This window comes from Podarcis muralis, chromosome 4 (assembly GCF_964188315.1).
Source record: "Podarcis muralis chromosome 4, rPodMur119.hap1.1, whole genome shotgun sequence".
In the NCBI taxonomy this organism is placed as follows: Eukaryota; Metazoa; Chordata; class Lepidosauria; order Squamata; family Lacertidae; genus Podarcis; species Podarcis muralis.
In genome coordinates this window covers 60395182-60411876 of record NC_135658.1, presented here as the reverse complement: position 1 = coordinate 60411876, position 16695 = coordinate 60395182, and the positions used below count along the sequence as shown (strand labels likewise).

General features: G+C 39.7%; 1 protein-coding gene across 2 annotated transcripts in view; it reads right to left on the bottom strand.

Annotated features, from left to right (window-relative positions):
• The window catches only part of CFAP47 (cilia and flagella associated protein 47), a 186448-nt gene that overhangs the window by 17300 nt on the left and 152453 nt on the right, over window positions 1–16695 (bottom strand). The window contains exons 60-61 of one of the 2 annotated variants that reach the window (XM_028727418.2): window positions 12894–13046; window positions 138–309 (exon numbers count right to left, since the gene is read on the bottom strand). In XM_028727418.2, the coding sequence (XP_028583251.2) occupies window positions 138–309; window positions 12894–13046 (325 nt within the window). The remainder of the gene's footprint in view (window positions 1–137; window positions 310–12893; window positions 13047–16695) is intronic. The other variant, XM_077927386.1, reaches the window with a different exon arrangement.

Sequence of the window (16695 nt, the reverse complement as noted above, 5' to 3'; positions counted from 1 at the left end):
ATGCCATATTTGGCTATAGATATGAATCAAACATCCAGACCTAAATAAGCCTGAAGAAACAACAACAGAAAGGGGTTTCAAGGGAAAGAAAGGAGGCCTTGTATCAGACCTAGAGAAATCACAATTGGGCACGGTACCTCATTGGTTTGCTAGGTGCAAATATGATATTGAAGATCAAGGTCACAATTCCAGTTTTCAGATCCCGAAATTTCTTCAGCAAGTTTATAGCTACTGCAGACTTCAGCTGAGAAGCCACTCTATCAGATTCAAACTCAATATCATACACAAATTCTTCTTGGGTAGAGATTCCTAAAAAGAGAGAGAGAAAATAAGAACATAGCATTGTACATGTAGTATAAATAAAATTGGGTTTCAAAGAGGAGAGGCTTGCTGTTTTGGAAAAGGTTTGATACCAAAAATGAATGCTTTTTACAGTCCGTCTGTCCCCCAGCCACAATACCATCCTTTGCCCTCTTAGAAAGTAAACTGTGTGTATATATATTGTCTGCAAATTGTTTCCCCCGCAGTCTGGCTGCTGGATACATTATATACAAGGTGATAAAATAGCAACTATTAATCATGTACTAATACCATAATATAAACAATATACATCCTCATTAACAGTCAGGGCACAGCACAGCACCTAGCTTCTTGTCTGTGATGTATTGAAAGGCAGACACCAGTACTGTGAAAACATAGTTGGCCATATTAGAACCTTTCAGCTCTATGTGCTATCTAATTTAATGGGCTATGGTCAATTACAGATGACTGTAAACCCGAGTTTCTGAATAATAAGCAATTTAAGAAGTTACCTATGTATACCTGAGGATACAGGAGGGAATGGATAAAAGCACCTCGAGTGCAGCAATGTGCTCTGAGGCACCACAACTTTATATGCTGATGTGAGTTCAAAAGTTACCTAGGCCTTGTCCAGTTTGAATAGCTAGCGCCAGAGAAATGGTGCGGTGCAGTGATTTTAAGCAATTTCTCACCGCAGCAGGTGTCTATCTCCTGAAAAGCTGGAGGGACTCTATGGAACAGCAAGGGAAGTGATGCGTGAGTCTGCAAGGGGAATGAGGAACTGGCAAAACTGCTGCCCAGTCCTCTTCCTCTTGTGAGGCGTTCCCACTGGATCATGGCTCTCTGCATGAATGAAAGGAGTTTTTCCACTTGTGGAAGAGCATGTCTGCATCCAAACAGCAAGTGCTTCACTATTGTACTATGGTTAACATGGCACTAAAGTACAATGAATTATACAGTGCACATGCTGAAAATGACAACTCAGGGAAAAAGACATAATTCTGTGGGTAGGCATATAGGATCTGCTGATTTGATCATGGTCTCCTCCTCTTGGGGATATATGCATGCTATGACATTAAGGTATGAAAACCATTTCTTGCCTTTGTTAAATTGATCCACTGCTAATTGTGATACTAAAGTGGGACACTCACAGTAGGACACAACTGAAGGCTCATAATTATTCCTCAGCAGAAAATGTCACCACACAGAGGCTCTAACATAAAAATGAACTTGGTGGGGGAGAGGAGGGATGACATCATTTGAAACCTACCACAGAGACAAAATTGCTACTGCTGAACAGATGTTTCCTTCAGCAATCAAATCACTGGATACTGCATAGTGAATGTTTATTGTATTGTTCACACCGTTCAGATATGAAGAAGATGGAGCTGCAGTTGGTAATTGTGTTGTACATTCTGTCAATGCATTTCTAAAAGGACTCTATTAGCTTTGCTTCCTCCATATGTATGTGGCACCTGCCGTCATTCACTAATAATACATATTTATTTATTTTTGCTGGGGGCTTTCTGTTTTATGAACTCTGCTATGTCTCTGTTAAGCACTCTGAAAGTATTTTACAGCACCTGAGGAAAAACGTGTTTTGTAAGTACCAGTTGAAGGTATATAAAACTATTTCTCTTTGCCAGTCCCATTGCTGGTTGTGAATCTCCACTGCAAATCTAATTTAGGGCTGCTCAAAACAGAATAATGTAATTAGATTTTCAGTGAGAGCTGCAAACTCTAAAGACGACCATATCATCATGCCATAAAAACCCCTCTGTGAATATGTTAATATTTTAGTTTTAGTATCTAGACAGCTCCCAGACACACATGCTGCCTAAATACAGTGACAACTGCTAGAAGCAGAAAAGAAAAAAGACTATGTATCATCATCACAAAACTGTCTAAAGTTGTGCGATTAAAATCAAACGACGAAATTTCCAGATGCTCCTAAAAAGCTCACAGACTTGATGAAAATGATAACGCAACTTAGAAAATATTGGAGTCTTAAAAAGACAATGTTACAAAATAGAAGATGAAGCAAGAATGAAGCTTCTAGTGTTTCTACCTACACACATTGAACAATAGGCAGTATTCAGCACACTCATTCAATAGGGCAAGGGTTTACAACTGCACAATGGAACTCCCACGTCCCCACTCCTGCCTTTGTGATCTGTTCTGGAAAGTTCAAGGAATATGGCGGAGGAGGAGAGAGGGGGAAGAAAGTTCCATTACACAAGTATATGTAAACTGATCCTGGAATTTTTACGGCTGAAAGGTGGGATTTAAATACTCTAAATAAATAAAGTGGTACCACCCAAAGGAAGGTTTACTGCCTCTACCAGCAGATGCTAACTCTGAGGCAATGACAGCTTACTCTGACTGCTTTTTTTAGAGAAGGTATAATTTCACAATATTATTGTTCAAAAAGTTATATTAATAGGAATTATTGATGCAACATCATGTGTGAAAGTGATATGCTATAGGACATGGTAAATCCTGTACTTTTGTTAAAAGTATAAAAAAAATAAGCAGTGTAAGATCTGTTAATTTAGGAAAAAATTCAGAGAATCACATAAAGTGAGGTAAAGTAAAATCACAATAATAGAAGAATGAGAGAGGCAAGTATCCTTCAGTGCACAGAACCAGCCATGAGGTGTAGAGATCATTTTTCTATGTAATGAGCTGGATATTCATCAAGGGTTTCATACTTAGGGCTTCTCTTTGGCTGTCTTTAGAGAAATGATGGGAATAATTTATGGCTGTACTTTTGTCATATCTGCCTCACCAAGACAGATTCTAATTGTTTGCAAGGGCAACTTAAGTCTTTGTTGTCATGCTGCTGCTTCTTTCAGACAATGGATCATTCTTATGTGAATCATATTCTCATGAGGAGGAATGCACATCTGTCTCCTAAGCGGCACTGATAAGGGCAGAGCTCTAGCTAGAGGAGTGAATCTTTCCATCAAAGGAGGGAGTCCTTCCATCATGGGATGCTAGCCTTTGGGTACAAAATAATGTTTTTAGGCTACTTTAAATGTGAATGTAGGGGTGATTCATGGAAATCCTATAGTTTTGGAAAAGATAATGTGGCGATCAATCCCAAAAGGGCTTAGGAGAAATGAAGTTGAAATTCCAACTGAGCACTTGTACAGAAATAAAAACTATTGGATAAAATGGCTACAATTTGCTCATGATTTGCCTGACTCAATTATTATATGACTATAGTGTTTTAGATTGATTGCAGAGAGGGTTGAACAGCTAACAAAAATGTTACTTCTCTTTGGATGCAGCAGGATTTGGAAGAAGGAAGTGCTGCCAATATCTCTATTAAAGTTTCCAGGGTTTGTTTCAATAGCTTTGAATAGGAGGCGTCAAGAGACGGACAAACCTGAAAAAAGTTCAATTTGCAACTAATTCAGTATAAGCCATTGAATTAATTTAGCCTGAAAGGTAATCCTGAGCACTGGTGTGCATCAGGGCCTAGGCGCCACTTACTGTACTGAAGTATTCATGCTAAAAATGATAGTTGGAAAGACCCAGTTCCCAAAACAAATGCCACAGACATTAGAAAGACTTTTTTATACTCCTGAACAAACATTACGTATCCATGGCAAGTTGGGTATCATTGGCTATGCAGTTCCATTGAAGCCAAACTGCCTAGATGTGCCTTGCATCTGCTAAAGCATCAAAGGCACCATCTGTAGATACTTCAAAAAAACTGTGCTATGAAGCACTCCTAAAATCTAGCATTTGCTACAGTAGCGTTCCCTGTGAAAGGATGCTCTGTTTTGGCCTGGAGATGCCTGGAGAGAAAGCCTCTATTACAGCATGTTTCAAACAAGCTGACTTGCAACACTTCCTGGTATATCCATTCATTACTGTCTCTTTGACTGTAAAACCTGGCCTCCCTCTCTTCTCATTTGTAAATTGAAAGTAAACAAAAGAGCATCAGGCTCCTTCTGTCAAGCCAATATGATTAGCTAAAATGTCCCTGCCCACCTCCCCAACAACAGCTAACAAAGAAGTTTAAATCACGGAGGCTCCAGGGAGAAAAGCACAAAAGGCATGCCAATCCCTTTACCCCTACTTGCAGGGGAAGCAGAATGAAGATGCAATTTTGGAAGTCAATTCTCAGACATCTAGGATAAGTGCTTTCTGACTGGCACTGTTTAATTTCCCCCCAACCTGGTAACTGCCAGGAGCACAGGATTGGTAGTCTTTGTTTATATTTATTAAAGCTCAACCTGAGTATAAACAGTGATGCTTTCACCACAGCACCTAGGAATCTCTCCAACAGAAAGAGTTCTCATCTCTCTGCATAGTGAAAAGGAACCCTCAACTCCAACACATCAAGCCACTTTCTTGCATATATAAGGACAGTTATTAACCCCTCATGCTTGCAAACCCAGACAGCTGGCCAAGCCCTGACTCTCTCCCCTTCCTCTATCTTTTGCATTTAAGCCTGACCAAGTGCCTTTTTCTTGAGGAGACCTGTTGCCTTTATGCTCATTTGCTACTTAAGCCCATCCTCTGCTATTGCCCCAATAGCCTTCCATGTTGCTTCCTTCAGATTCTTGCCTTGAAACTTCCCCAACCCCACTGCAATTCTGCGTAAAGTTCTTAATGAATGTGCTAATGCCTTTTTTGACTCAATAAAATTAACCTTTTATCTTTCTTTCTTGCCCTTCTTAACCTTTGGGGTGCCAAATTCTGGAGTGCACCCAAGGTCTCAATGACAAAAGACACCCACCCACCCCCCAAAAAAAATGGGATGTCAGGGTTGCATGTGAGAAATGCAGGCTTCTGTGCAAACTGCACGTTTCATAATAACGGTCAAACCCAGATAATGCAAGAAAAGCGGAAATGTAAGATTAATGTAGGGTGAAGAAAGAACATAATGTTTATCCTAAATAAATAAATAAATAAATACAAACACCGACAGCATTAATTACCCTAGCCTTAAAAACGTACCAAAGATACAATACTACTATCTCGATCAACAAATACTTTTGTAGGATTTAGGACTACCAGTGTAACATCTGTTTGGTATAAGCTACCTTGCATGTCTATAGGCAGTAGAGGGCAGGGTTGCGACTAATAGATAGGGGGAAAGACACTTCCCACTAAACCCCAAGCTCTGCCTCCCCTCTGTCTTTTGCATGAGGCAACCAGGAAACTAGTTTCCACCATGAAGTATGTAAATATGAAGCAACTGTAAGTAAAAAAAACTTTTTTCCCCTTTAGCAAGGCAACCTTTTTGTGTTTTATCTCCTCTTTTAAGCAATGCTAGTGATGTGTGAATGAGACAGAACAGGTGGCAGCAGCACTGTGCAGCTCCAGGTAATTCCAGCTTCCAAGCACTTTTAACTCTGCAATAAACGACTTTTATTTTTCCAAACCCCAAAACATCATCACTGTGATCCCTGGTGTGAATTCATACCAAGATAATATGCGAATGCAGGCAGCATGATGAAAGTATAAGGTTAAAACAGCCTGAGCTTCCCCTGCCACAGAAATGGTCTATGGTGTGTAAAATGAACTATTATGGTATGCCACTCATAAATGATTAAAAATATTCTAGTATTTTAAAACAAAAGAGAAAAAATGTTTTACATAAATAGATATGATTTGTAAGCAAGGATGTTTAAAAATGGTCAATTCACACCGTCAAGTCACATAGATAGGAATTAAACATTCCCGTCATTGCATACATTTTATAAACTTTAAAAATGCATAGTCCTCAGGAATACCGATGGTGGATGGGGCAAGGGCATACAAATTCACTTGCCATTTTTAACCTCATGGGCCGAGTAACCCTCTCCTCGTTGGGCAGTGGGAGCCTTTTATTTTTGTGGAACTTGCTTCAGCTGCACCATATGGCCCCTGGTAAATCCAGCAATGGAAAATTTCTGTGGGGTCCCCATTCCCTTGATGCCCTAAGCACATGCTTATTTTGCTTAATGGTTAATCCAGCCCTGAGTGTTGGGGACCAAGGAGCCAACTCCTGACATGTTCTAGAAATACTTTGTACCTAGAAATTCCTATTGCTAGCTGAATGTGACGACTGGTGGGCCATTTATGTCAACGAAACATTCTACAGGCCTACTGGGCTGGAGAGAATGTGGCGTCCTGCTCATGGACTTATGACACTTACAACATTTATGTCACTTCCTAAGGCCCCTCTGTTGGTTTTTAACTAATTGCAGAAATACAGCCTCAGTGGTTTTAGAGAGGTTGACAAAGTCTCGTCTTTTTCAAATTGATTCCAAATGATTCTAAAGTCTGTCAGCAATGTAAAAAGGATCTATAACTCTAGATCTGACAATTTAATATTACAGAATGAATAATTTACTGTCTTTTAAAATATTTTCTTGCATAATTAATTTTAAATGTTCATTTTTAATATGCACATGATTTTACTTCAGATTCTCATACTTCTTCTATTTAACTCTCTCAGTTTAGGTAAGCCACATATTTTAAGCACTCAACTCTCACCTTTTTTTCAAAATGGAGTTTTAAGATACAGAAAGATCAATAGTTTTTATTCAGATATACACTTTATCTGCCAAATTGGAAATCTGATGAAACACAGGAATGAATAAAGTTTCTTTGTTCTCCAGCTAATATTGAATATTGCTACAAGTCTGAGCAACAGGGTAGACTGAGCTACACTTTTAAATAGAAAAATTGTGTCCTCCCTAAAAGAGGGCACGTGTTGCGGTGAGACCTGGAGACCAATCGCCTGTGTTGTGGGTGGGTAAGATTGGTCAGCCACAACACCTGATTGGTAGGTCCCTCAATGTTGGGTTCAATCTGGCCAATGGGGCGCAGTCCAAACAGATCAAGGGACCTATATATACCCATGCACGTGACCCAGAGCTTCCACTTTCGGAACACCCACCCACCTCTCCCTATTTTTAGGGCTTGTGCACTTGACCTTTCTATGCCATCCTGTGTCGTCTGTCGTTGGGACAGGGGCACGGCAGGAATTTTCCCCACTTGGCTGATTGGCTGTTGCCATTTGGGTTTTGCCTGCCGTGTAGCAAATTGTCACAACTTGTAAGGTTGTGGATAGGCTCTGATTCAGGTGATAGGGATGAGGGAACACATTAAAGGAATCCAGGGACTCAAATGGTTTGGTCAACCCCAGTGAGGGGGTTGTGCCAGTGCCTGAGTCCAGGGGGACATCTGGGTGGCGGACATAGTCTGTTCCCGACTTTTTGCCCATCCAGGTGTTCACCCTTGGTTGACCTGTGCTGGAACCCTGGGTCAGCGCTACCTGCATGGCAGGGAGCTAGTCGAACCAGAGCCTATGCAACCACTCACTTTCTGTAATCAATAAAGTTGTGGCCTAAATTCTGCCAAAAATCAAACTAAAATTTGAGTCAAGTGTGAATTTATTTAGGGGGGAGGTCTCTGGGTCTGAACACGCAACTGATTTCAAATGCATTGCACTCCAGCATTTGAAGAGAAACCATTTTTTCTTTTTTTAAAAAAAACGCAAAACCTTCTGCCAAAATGGATGTCAATGTCAAATGTTGTGCTAGTTCCTCTTTCTCTGAATGTCTTCTTGATTTGTGCCTTGTCAATATGCTAGGAGATGAGAATTTGACAGGCCCAACTAATAACCAATGATGAGTTGCAAAGGTGGAGGCTGGCAAAGGGACTAAATAAATCTTCATTCAGCTGTTGTTTTTGGAGACAAATGTTATACTACTGGGAGGAACATGCTTATTCTCACTTGCTTTAAATAAAGTTATGGGAGTAACTGTTTTTGCCAAATTGATATTCCACTGTTTGTTTTTCAAAAATAGCTTAAATATGAATATACTGCAGTATAGCAATTTCATTCCATGCCTGTGGTGTTTCTATAAAACTCTTAGCCAGCTGCTTATCTTAAAATTTAATTATTAGCCCCATCTGCAAAGCTTCAAATCATCTTCCTGTCACAGGGTATCAAAACTGCAGATACGCTGCAGCTTTCATTTATAGAAATGTAATTTTTATGTATATTTCCTAAAATGTTCTAGGTTTATTTTGTATTTTTTGTCATTTGCATTCATGCAGGAATCTCAGACCAATACAAAAATTCAAAAGTGCTTTATTAAGAAAAAAGGAACCTCACCTTAAGTAACTTCAAATCCATTTTAAAGTTTATTTACAGCCTTGCCTTTTTTATGTTATTAATTAATTAAAATATGCCGCCCACTCATAAAATACCAAGGTGATGCACAACAACATATATGCATACAATTAAACATACAGTACCATAGAATGTGTGACTCATCTGGGGGGGGGGGCATTTAAACAACTGAATAAGCTTTTGGTTCATAAGAAATTACACAGAAAGGGATAACAGATTATTGCAAACGAAAGTGAAGAGGGGCCAAGATGCTACAAGGAAGAAACAAGAAGTTTACTTCACAGACATGGCTGCATGGTACCATAGCAAAAGGTGAGATGGACTCATCTACCTACGTTAACATGCAAACACACCACACTCCACAACCATACACTAAATATGCCACAACACAGATGCCACCCAGCCACACCCACCACACAATGCAGGTAGCAATTGGTTTGTGTTTTTGTTTTGTATGAGTGAAGGTCCAGGGTGGTGATGGGGAGTTTGCCGGCAGAGGGGAAATAAGTGGATTGAGAGAAACTGGAATTTATTTGGGGAAATTGGGAGGTGTTGCCTATAACAATTTCTCATTTTCCAAATTTACCTCGGGCCCCAAAGCTTGGTTTCTGCCAGGCCCTAGGGATAAGGAGAGAGAAATTAGGGGGCTGGGAATGGCTGAATAAACCAGATTTCCTCAATAGCAAGTGAACAGGCTAAATGCCATTGAGATTAGCTTTGTGAGTTAATATTTGTAAAGCAGGTGTTAAATTACCCAGCCCATTCAAGTCAATGGACTCATCATATTACATAAGTCAAGCAGAGCAGTTCTCATGTCAGCATTCTGACAGTTGGTGAGGGAGCAGTCTTAATCAGAAATAAGCATTTCTGAACACAGAGAGCCATATATATCTATGTATCTAAAGACTTGCATGTGCTTTGTTTCTCAGAATAATTCCGTAAGATGGAAATACTGCAGAGCTATTATAGCAGCACTGTGGCAGACTACCAACTAATGTCATGGGAAACTGTTTAAATGTGAAGGCAGGGGGAATCTCGCTTTATAGCCAGCAAAGGATGTTCATGTGTGATGATTCAAGTGGAGGCAGAGAGAAATATGGGGGGAGGGGGGAGAGAGATTGCAAAGAGGAAATAAGACTCTCTTGCTGGTTCAAGCTCCAAAAAGCCAGAAAATTGGAAGCTATGGCTGATGACTTCACAGAAGTGCCCCATGATCAGAAATGATGCTGTACTTACTTACAAATAGTCCTTCATGTACCCAACGGTAAAGGTTTGTACAAAAATTTAATAGGGTTTTTTTTAATAATAAAAGAACCAGATGAGGGAAGAAAGGGGTCCCTGGCACCAGCAAAGATGGCTCATGTTGCCCAGGTCCTGTATTGGCAGCATGCCCCAGTCATCCTTGTGCCATTTGCATCACGTGTAGCAAGTGAATGCCAAAAGAGAGCATCTGTTATCTTAGCACTGTGACCTAATTAACACCTGTAGTGGAGCAGCAAAGCACAATGCCTGTTCACCCCCAAATGAACATCAAGCAATGGGAAAGTCTTGCTTTATTGCACTGAACCGCCTCAGTGGAATGCACCCCGGCCACTAAGTCAATGATAAGGGAGCTGAAACTGCTTATAGAAGTTATGATGTTTCCTGTGTTTTCAAACCATATTCTCTTTTTAGAACAATGTTCCTGTCATTTCCATAATCACCAACATCTTTCTTTCAAGAAATGAGAGAAAGCAGAAGAGAAAACCACCTTATTCCAATAGGCTTTGGGGAACTGGCTGCTTTTACTGAAATGGCTGGTGCCGTGTTGGTATTGTAATTATTTCTAAGCTTTTAACAGATCTATATATATATCATATAGTTTTAATTCTATTGATGTTTAATAGGTTTTTTTTTCATGATTCCTCTATGTTTTCAGCAGTTCCTATTTTAGCTGCCTTGAGTACCCTGTCAGGGGAAAAGGTGGCAAATAAATAAATATATTATAAGAATAATAATTCTTTCTAAGCTTTTTTGAGACTCAAATGAAGTGAAACGTGGGGTGTAATTTTAACTAAACAAATTGAATAAATAGATGTTTGGCTGCCCTAGTGAAGACTGGCAAGGTGTCCCTGCATCACCACTTCTCTTTTCATTTGCCATCTGCAGAAACAAGGCAGGGATTACAAATGCTCTCCGTCTTGGAGATTTCCAGCTGCTCTCAGTGTAGCGGGTGGTGGGATCAGTCCTTCCATTCTCCCATTCTTCTCCACAAAAGCTTGACATCCCTTTTTGTTAACTCCTTCCTTCCAACCTGCACAAACAAAAGTTCTTCCCACTGAGGTCACAAGGCTTTTCTCAGTTCAAAAACTTTACTGGTGAGCAGACAAAACAGCAGATGCTGGACTAAACTTGGGTCCTTAAGATATAAAACAGAGTCCATAGGGTGATGTCAATGGTGACTGGGGGACACTTTTATCTCAACCTGCCCAGTTGCATCTCTTGATCTGCTGGTATAGCTTGCTAAGAGCAAAGGTGTGCATTGAAAATATATCACTCATTAGAATGTCCATGGAGCCAGTTGCAGGAAGAGTTTGCCAACATTAAGCTTGTTTGCGCTGTAAGTCTTTTGTGGCATTGTATTGTAAAGTTTTTAGAACCCTCAAATATTCTAGAGTTCTGAACATTAGAATAGCTGGTGCTGTAATTCACTCCTTAACAAAACCGTTAAATGATCATTCCTACCTAAGCCTTTAATTTTGAGATAATGCTTTCATTGAATCTGGCCTTTTAAGGCATAGGCATGCCTTTTCCCAATGAATTTTAATATAACTGTCAGTAGAATTTCAAATCACAATGACAGGCCATAGGAAGGCCTGGAAAAGTTTCATAACTTAAGAATTTATTCACATCTAAATAATTCAAATCCTGAACCACAGTTGTGACTATTTAAATGTGAAATTCCTATAATTATCATCATAGATCTTTGGGTATAAAAACTGCTTGCCACACTCTGACTGATGCAGAATTTTTCAGTTTGTGTGTGTCAGAGAGAGAGAGAGAGAGAGAGAGAGAGAGAGAGAACTTGCCAAGCTGCTATCCTAGAGCTTTTAATGTGCATGTATGTTTTCAGTGGTTGCTTGAAGAATACTAAAAGCACCATTAAATCTGACTTACTGAAAGGCATCACATTCTACCACATTCATTTAGGAATAATGACATTATAATGCTATTGAGAGAAGTCAGAAAATAATAATTGATCCTGCTATTTCTTTCTGTCAAAGTATTTTTTACCTCATTACTTGCCTTAAAAGTTATATTATTCCAAACCAGTGTCTTGCAATACATAAGAGAATCTACTGTTAATCATGAAATATTGTTATCTTCATATAGGACACACACATCAACACTTGAAACATTTCAAACTGTGGTCACTGTGTTGCGGTAAGCACATTTTACTAAATTCCATTTAAACACTACAGTATTTAGGAAACTAAATGAAACAGCGTTTAACTCACCTATAGGGCACATTTCTAAACACCAAGCATGTGCTACCTTGTTATTATGAAAGAACGGTAACCACAGTCTTTGATATGAAACCAACAGCATCATATTAACTCACATGACAATATTGACAATTCTAAATACAAAGGATTACATAACTCAAATTGAGAGCATATTGTACTTGACTAGACACTGTACTGTGAAAAACACATTTGTCACAAAGACACCCTGAGGTCTCAAGGGCCCTCCTCAGGAGAGCTAGGTTTGTATCCCCTCCTTCTGACATGTCAAAGGTGGTCATGCATAGTCTGGGTTAATAAAAAGGTTAAACTGTTGAGTTTCTCTTTGAATAAAGTTTAGTGGATGACTTTTACTTCAAGTTCAAACTCTATGCATAATTTAAATCCTCCCTTCATCAGATTGGCTAACAATTGTGGCATTTATGTATGGGTAACTCACATGTTATGTGAGGCTTCAGTTCTTGGGGGACCATGCATAAACACAAAAATGCAAAAAGCTAAGAACCCCTGTTACTGCCCCTACCCCCACAAGGTAGAGGGCTGGTTGCCTAGCTTTGGGAAGGAGGTACATGGGCTCTGGGCAGGGTCCCAGAACCCTCCTGCCTCCTTCCCAAAGTTGGATAAGCCCACGATCGCAGCTGTGTGTAGGTGGGGTAATAAATTAATGAACAGTGGGTTTCCTCCATTCTCCATTTATTCCCACCTGTGCAAAGCTGTGATTGCATAAGTAAAATAAGTGTTAGATGTGAGTTACCTGTCTTCATTTTGCCTTTCTATGTCTTACACTGATTGAATCATTTTTGTCCCACGAGGTACATTCTTTTCTGCCAGTGTATTTTAGCCCAGAAATTCTACAAATGATTTTAAGTTTATCTTGATTTGAGACAGCTGTAGGAGTGCTAATTCATTTGGGATACATAATTTCTGTGCTCTATTTCTCTTACCTTCATCATGAATAGTGATGGACTTGCTTTTGGAAGGAGCTATAATTATACTGTCTGAGACTATAGGTGTACCAGATGTTGCAGGCGTTACACCAGTTAACAGCACTTCTACTCTTTCATCCAGTCTACTGCGGGCTCTGCAGCATACAACAGCTAGGAAAAATATTTTGTATAATTAGTTCTCTGAAATAAAAGGAGCTCATATTGAGAGCACATTACACCTGACTACATTATGCAGAAGACACATGTCCCAAAGATCATGAGAGGTTTCAGTTACAATCATAAGATGTTTGGTGAGTGAGCATGAGAGATGGGGTCTTTTTAATGGCAGCTGCACAACTTTGCAGCACCCTTCCAGCTGAGATATGTTCCCCACTTTAACAACTACCTGTCAGAAGTTAGAGATTTCTGTTTCAATAGGCTTATAACATTTGATTATCTAATTCTCGCTGCTGCTGTATCAGTTTTAGACGAAAAAAGTCTTTGTTTTTTAACTGATATTATATTTTGTTTTTAAATGAGTTTTCAGCTATGACAGTATTTTGTTAGTTTATGATCAAGTTGGTGAGTCAAATCATGATAGTGGGGCTGGGGAAAAATCGCATCTGGCAACCAATGCGCCCCTTTGGTTTCAGATAGTGCATGGGTAGATGAAATTTTCTGCTAACTGCTATAGTGGCTCATTTACCAGTAATGTATTTAGCATTAACTCTAGAAGTGTATGGGGACGTGGGTGGCGCTGTGGGTTAAACCACAGAGCCTAGGACTTGCTGATCAGAAGGTCGGCGGTTCGAATCTCCACGACGGGGTGAGCTCCCGTTGCTCAGTCCCTGCTCCTGCCAACCTAGCAGTTCGAAAGCATGTCAAAGTGCAAGTAGATAAATAGGTACCGCTCCGGCGGGAAGGTAAATGGCGTTTCCGTGCACTGCTCTGGTTCGCCAGAAGCGGCTTAGTCATGCTGGCCACATGACCCGGAAGCTGTACGCTGGCTCCCTCGGCCGATAAAGCGAGATGAGCATGCAACCCCAGAGTCGGTCATGACTGAACCTAATGGTCAGGGGTCCCTTTACCCTTTACCTTACCTAGAAGTGTATACAGTGGTATGCTGGCTTATGAACTTTATTCGTTCCAGAGGTCCTTTCTTAACCCGAAACCATTGTTAACCTGAGGTGTGCTTTTGCTAATGGGGCTTCCCGCTGCCGTCAGCACGCAATTTCTGTTCTCATCCTGGGGCAAAGTTCGCAATCCAAGGTACTACTTCTGGGTTAGCAGAGTTTGTAACCCAAAGTGTTTGTAACCCGAAGCGTTTGTAACCCAAGGTACCACTGTACTCAATTCTGACCAAACTAAACCTCTTAGACCAAAATATACCCCACTATGAATGCATATGTAGAAGAGGATGCAAATAATAATTATTTGTTGTTGTTGTTGTTATCACCACCATCGGTACTACTACTATAAAGTCTTGTCCATTTCGAAATAACCTAAGTACAGCAATTTTAAAGAAAACACCAGGCTCTACCTGGTATATCTTCAGCTGCATACAATAAGAAAGCTTTGACCACTTTAAAACCATTAACTGTCTCATTGTAATTATTGATTTCCTTTCCCGCCCCACTTCTGAAACCTGGGCACAAAACTGACTGCACATGAAGTCAATGGTGAGTGAACCATAAATACTGCATGTGTTTTGTGAAGCTTTCAGCTTAAAATATTAAAATATGGTGGCTTGTGATTATAAAATGCAGCATGTCTTATAAGCAATTCATGATTGCTAAACAACAGCTTAAGGGCACATCCCACATTCTTAGTTCAGCTCTTTAGCATTGAGCTAGCAATCCCTGACTAGAGCTGGCACTGCAAATGTGTTCATGCTGAGTGCAGTCACAATCCAAAGGACAGTTCATTTGTTTAAATTGGCTTAAAAAGTGTACTGTTGAATTAAGGCCTTCATGAAAAACACAAATCCCATCACTGCTTCTTTATTGTAGTGCAAAGCAAGGGTCCTCAATCTTTTTGGACCTGGGGGTACATTTCAAAATTTAAGGAATTTTTGCGGGTATCACAAAAATAGATATTTCACAAAAGATAAACTGGTGATGCTCAGACAAGCCCCCAACCCCCAGCCACCCATAGGCAAAACACCTACAATCACAAAAACAGACAAAAATAAGCAGGCAGCCATTGCCACCCTGCAAACAGGCAGCCTTCTTCAGGCAAAAAAAAACAATTTAAAAATAATTTAAAATAGAGAAGGGCAGGAGGCTTGGTGGTTGACTGTTATGTTGGGGACCCCAGGTGCAAAGTGTGAAGAGCAGACATTGGACTACTGAATATCTGGACCAAAACACATGCTTATTCTGGGGTAACATGGTATGTACATTCATTGTCTATCTTTACTTTCTCAAAACATCCATGTGAATGGATTTTCTTCCATGCACTATACAACTAACTTAAAGAATACCAATATACACATTTGTCATTATAGTACTTTATGAGGGTGCCATGCTGTGCAAAGAAAGAACGAAAGAAAAGATTTGGTGGTAATATTCAGCATTCCATCCTTAATTAATTAAACTGCAAATTAATGAGATGAAATCTGTAATTAAGATTATACTGACATTTTTCTTCAAGTTAAAGGTCTTTAACAAATTAGAACAATGGCAGTACAAATAATATCTATCCCATTAAGTTCAATAATTTCATTCCTCAATAAGTCTCTCAATTACCTTCAAACACCAAGACAGATTATTGTTTTCATTCCTTTACAAAAGCTTTTTTATATAATTGACTCACACGTTTTGAAGTGCCCTTATCAGCCCACGTGGTGTGTTTTTATAAAGGCTATTAGCTTCATCATTAAACTGATTTCCAATGTTCTTAATAGGTACCCAAGGAACAAATTAATTCTGTAATTGTGCTTTAGCTAAGAAATTAATGTATATATTTTTGGCATACTATCCCCAATTTGAAATAAACTAGGAATCCAACTGATATGGTTAACGTTTTGTTACACAGAAACTTATTTTCCCGGAACTGCTTATAAGAATATATTTGTTGTTGCAATATTCCACATAGCGCTCTATGATAGTACATATACCTGAATTCAGTGCATTTTGCCTATGTATAACTATGCACTATTGGTTGTACCTACTTAAATGGTAGATCCATTGAAATTAATGTACCCAAATTAGTTATGTTCAGCAACGTCAAAAGGGTTTACTCTGACTAGGATTAACGCAGAATACCACCCTTTCTAGAAGTTCTGGGGAAGGCTAGAGTACTTTTTTATGCAGAACATCCTAGGTTGAATCCCTGATGCCCAACAGAGGGCTGGAAAAGATTCCAATCTAGAATCCTGAAGAGCTGCATAATTTAGACAATATTAAACTAGCTGGAGAAACAGTGTGATTGTATAAAGCAACTTCCTGTATTCCCAACATCTGCTGTCACCTAAGTAGCAAACTGGTTTTCACTGGTCTCACATAAGAACAGCCCTGCTGGATCAGACCCGAGGCCCGCCTGGTCCAGCATTCTGCTCCCACAAGCAGGACATGATTATAATAGCATTCTCCACTCATGTTCCCTACTAAACAATATTCAGAGAGGAACTGCTATCTGTTAGCCTTACTGAATGATAACCCTGTAGTACACAGCTAGCTGGAGCCACAAAAGATTTAGTCTCTCATTCTGAACAAGAGGAACCCATTGCTACATAGAGAGATCAGTACTGCTGAATTACAGCCCATGCATTGCTTTATGTGGGTCTGCCTTTGGAAATGGTTCAGAAACTGCAGCTAGT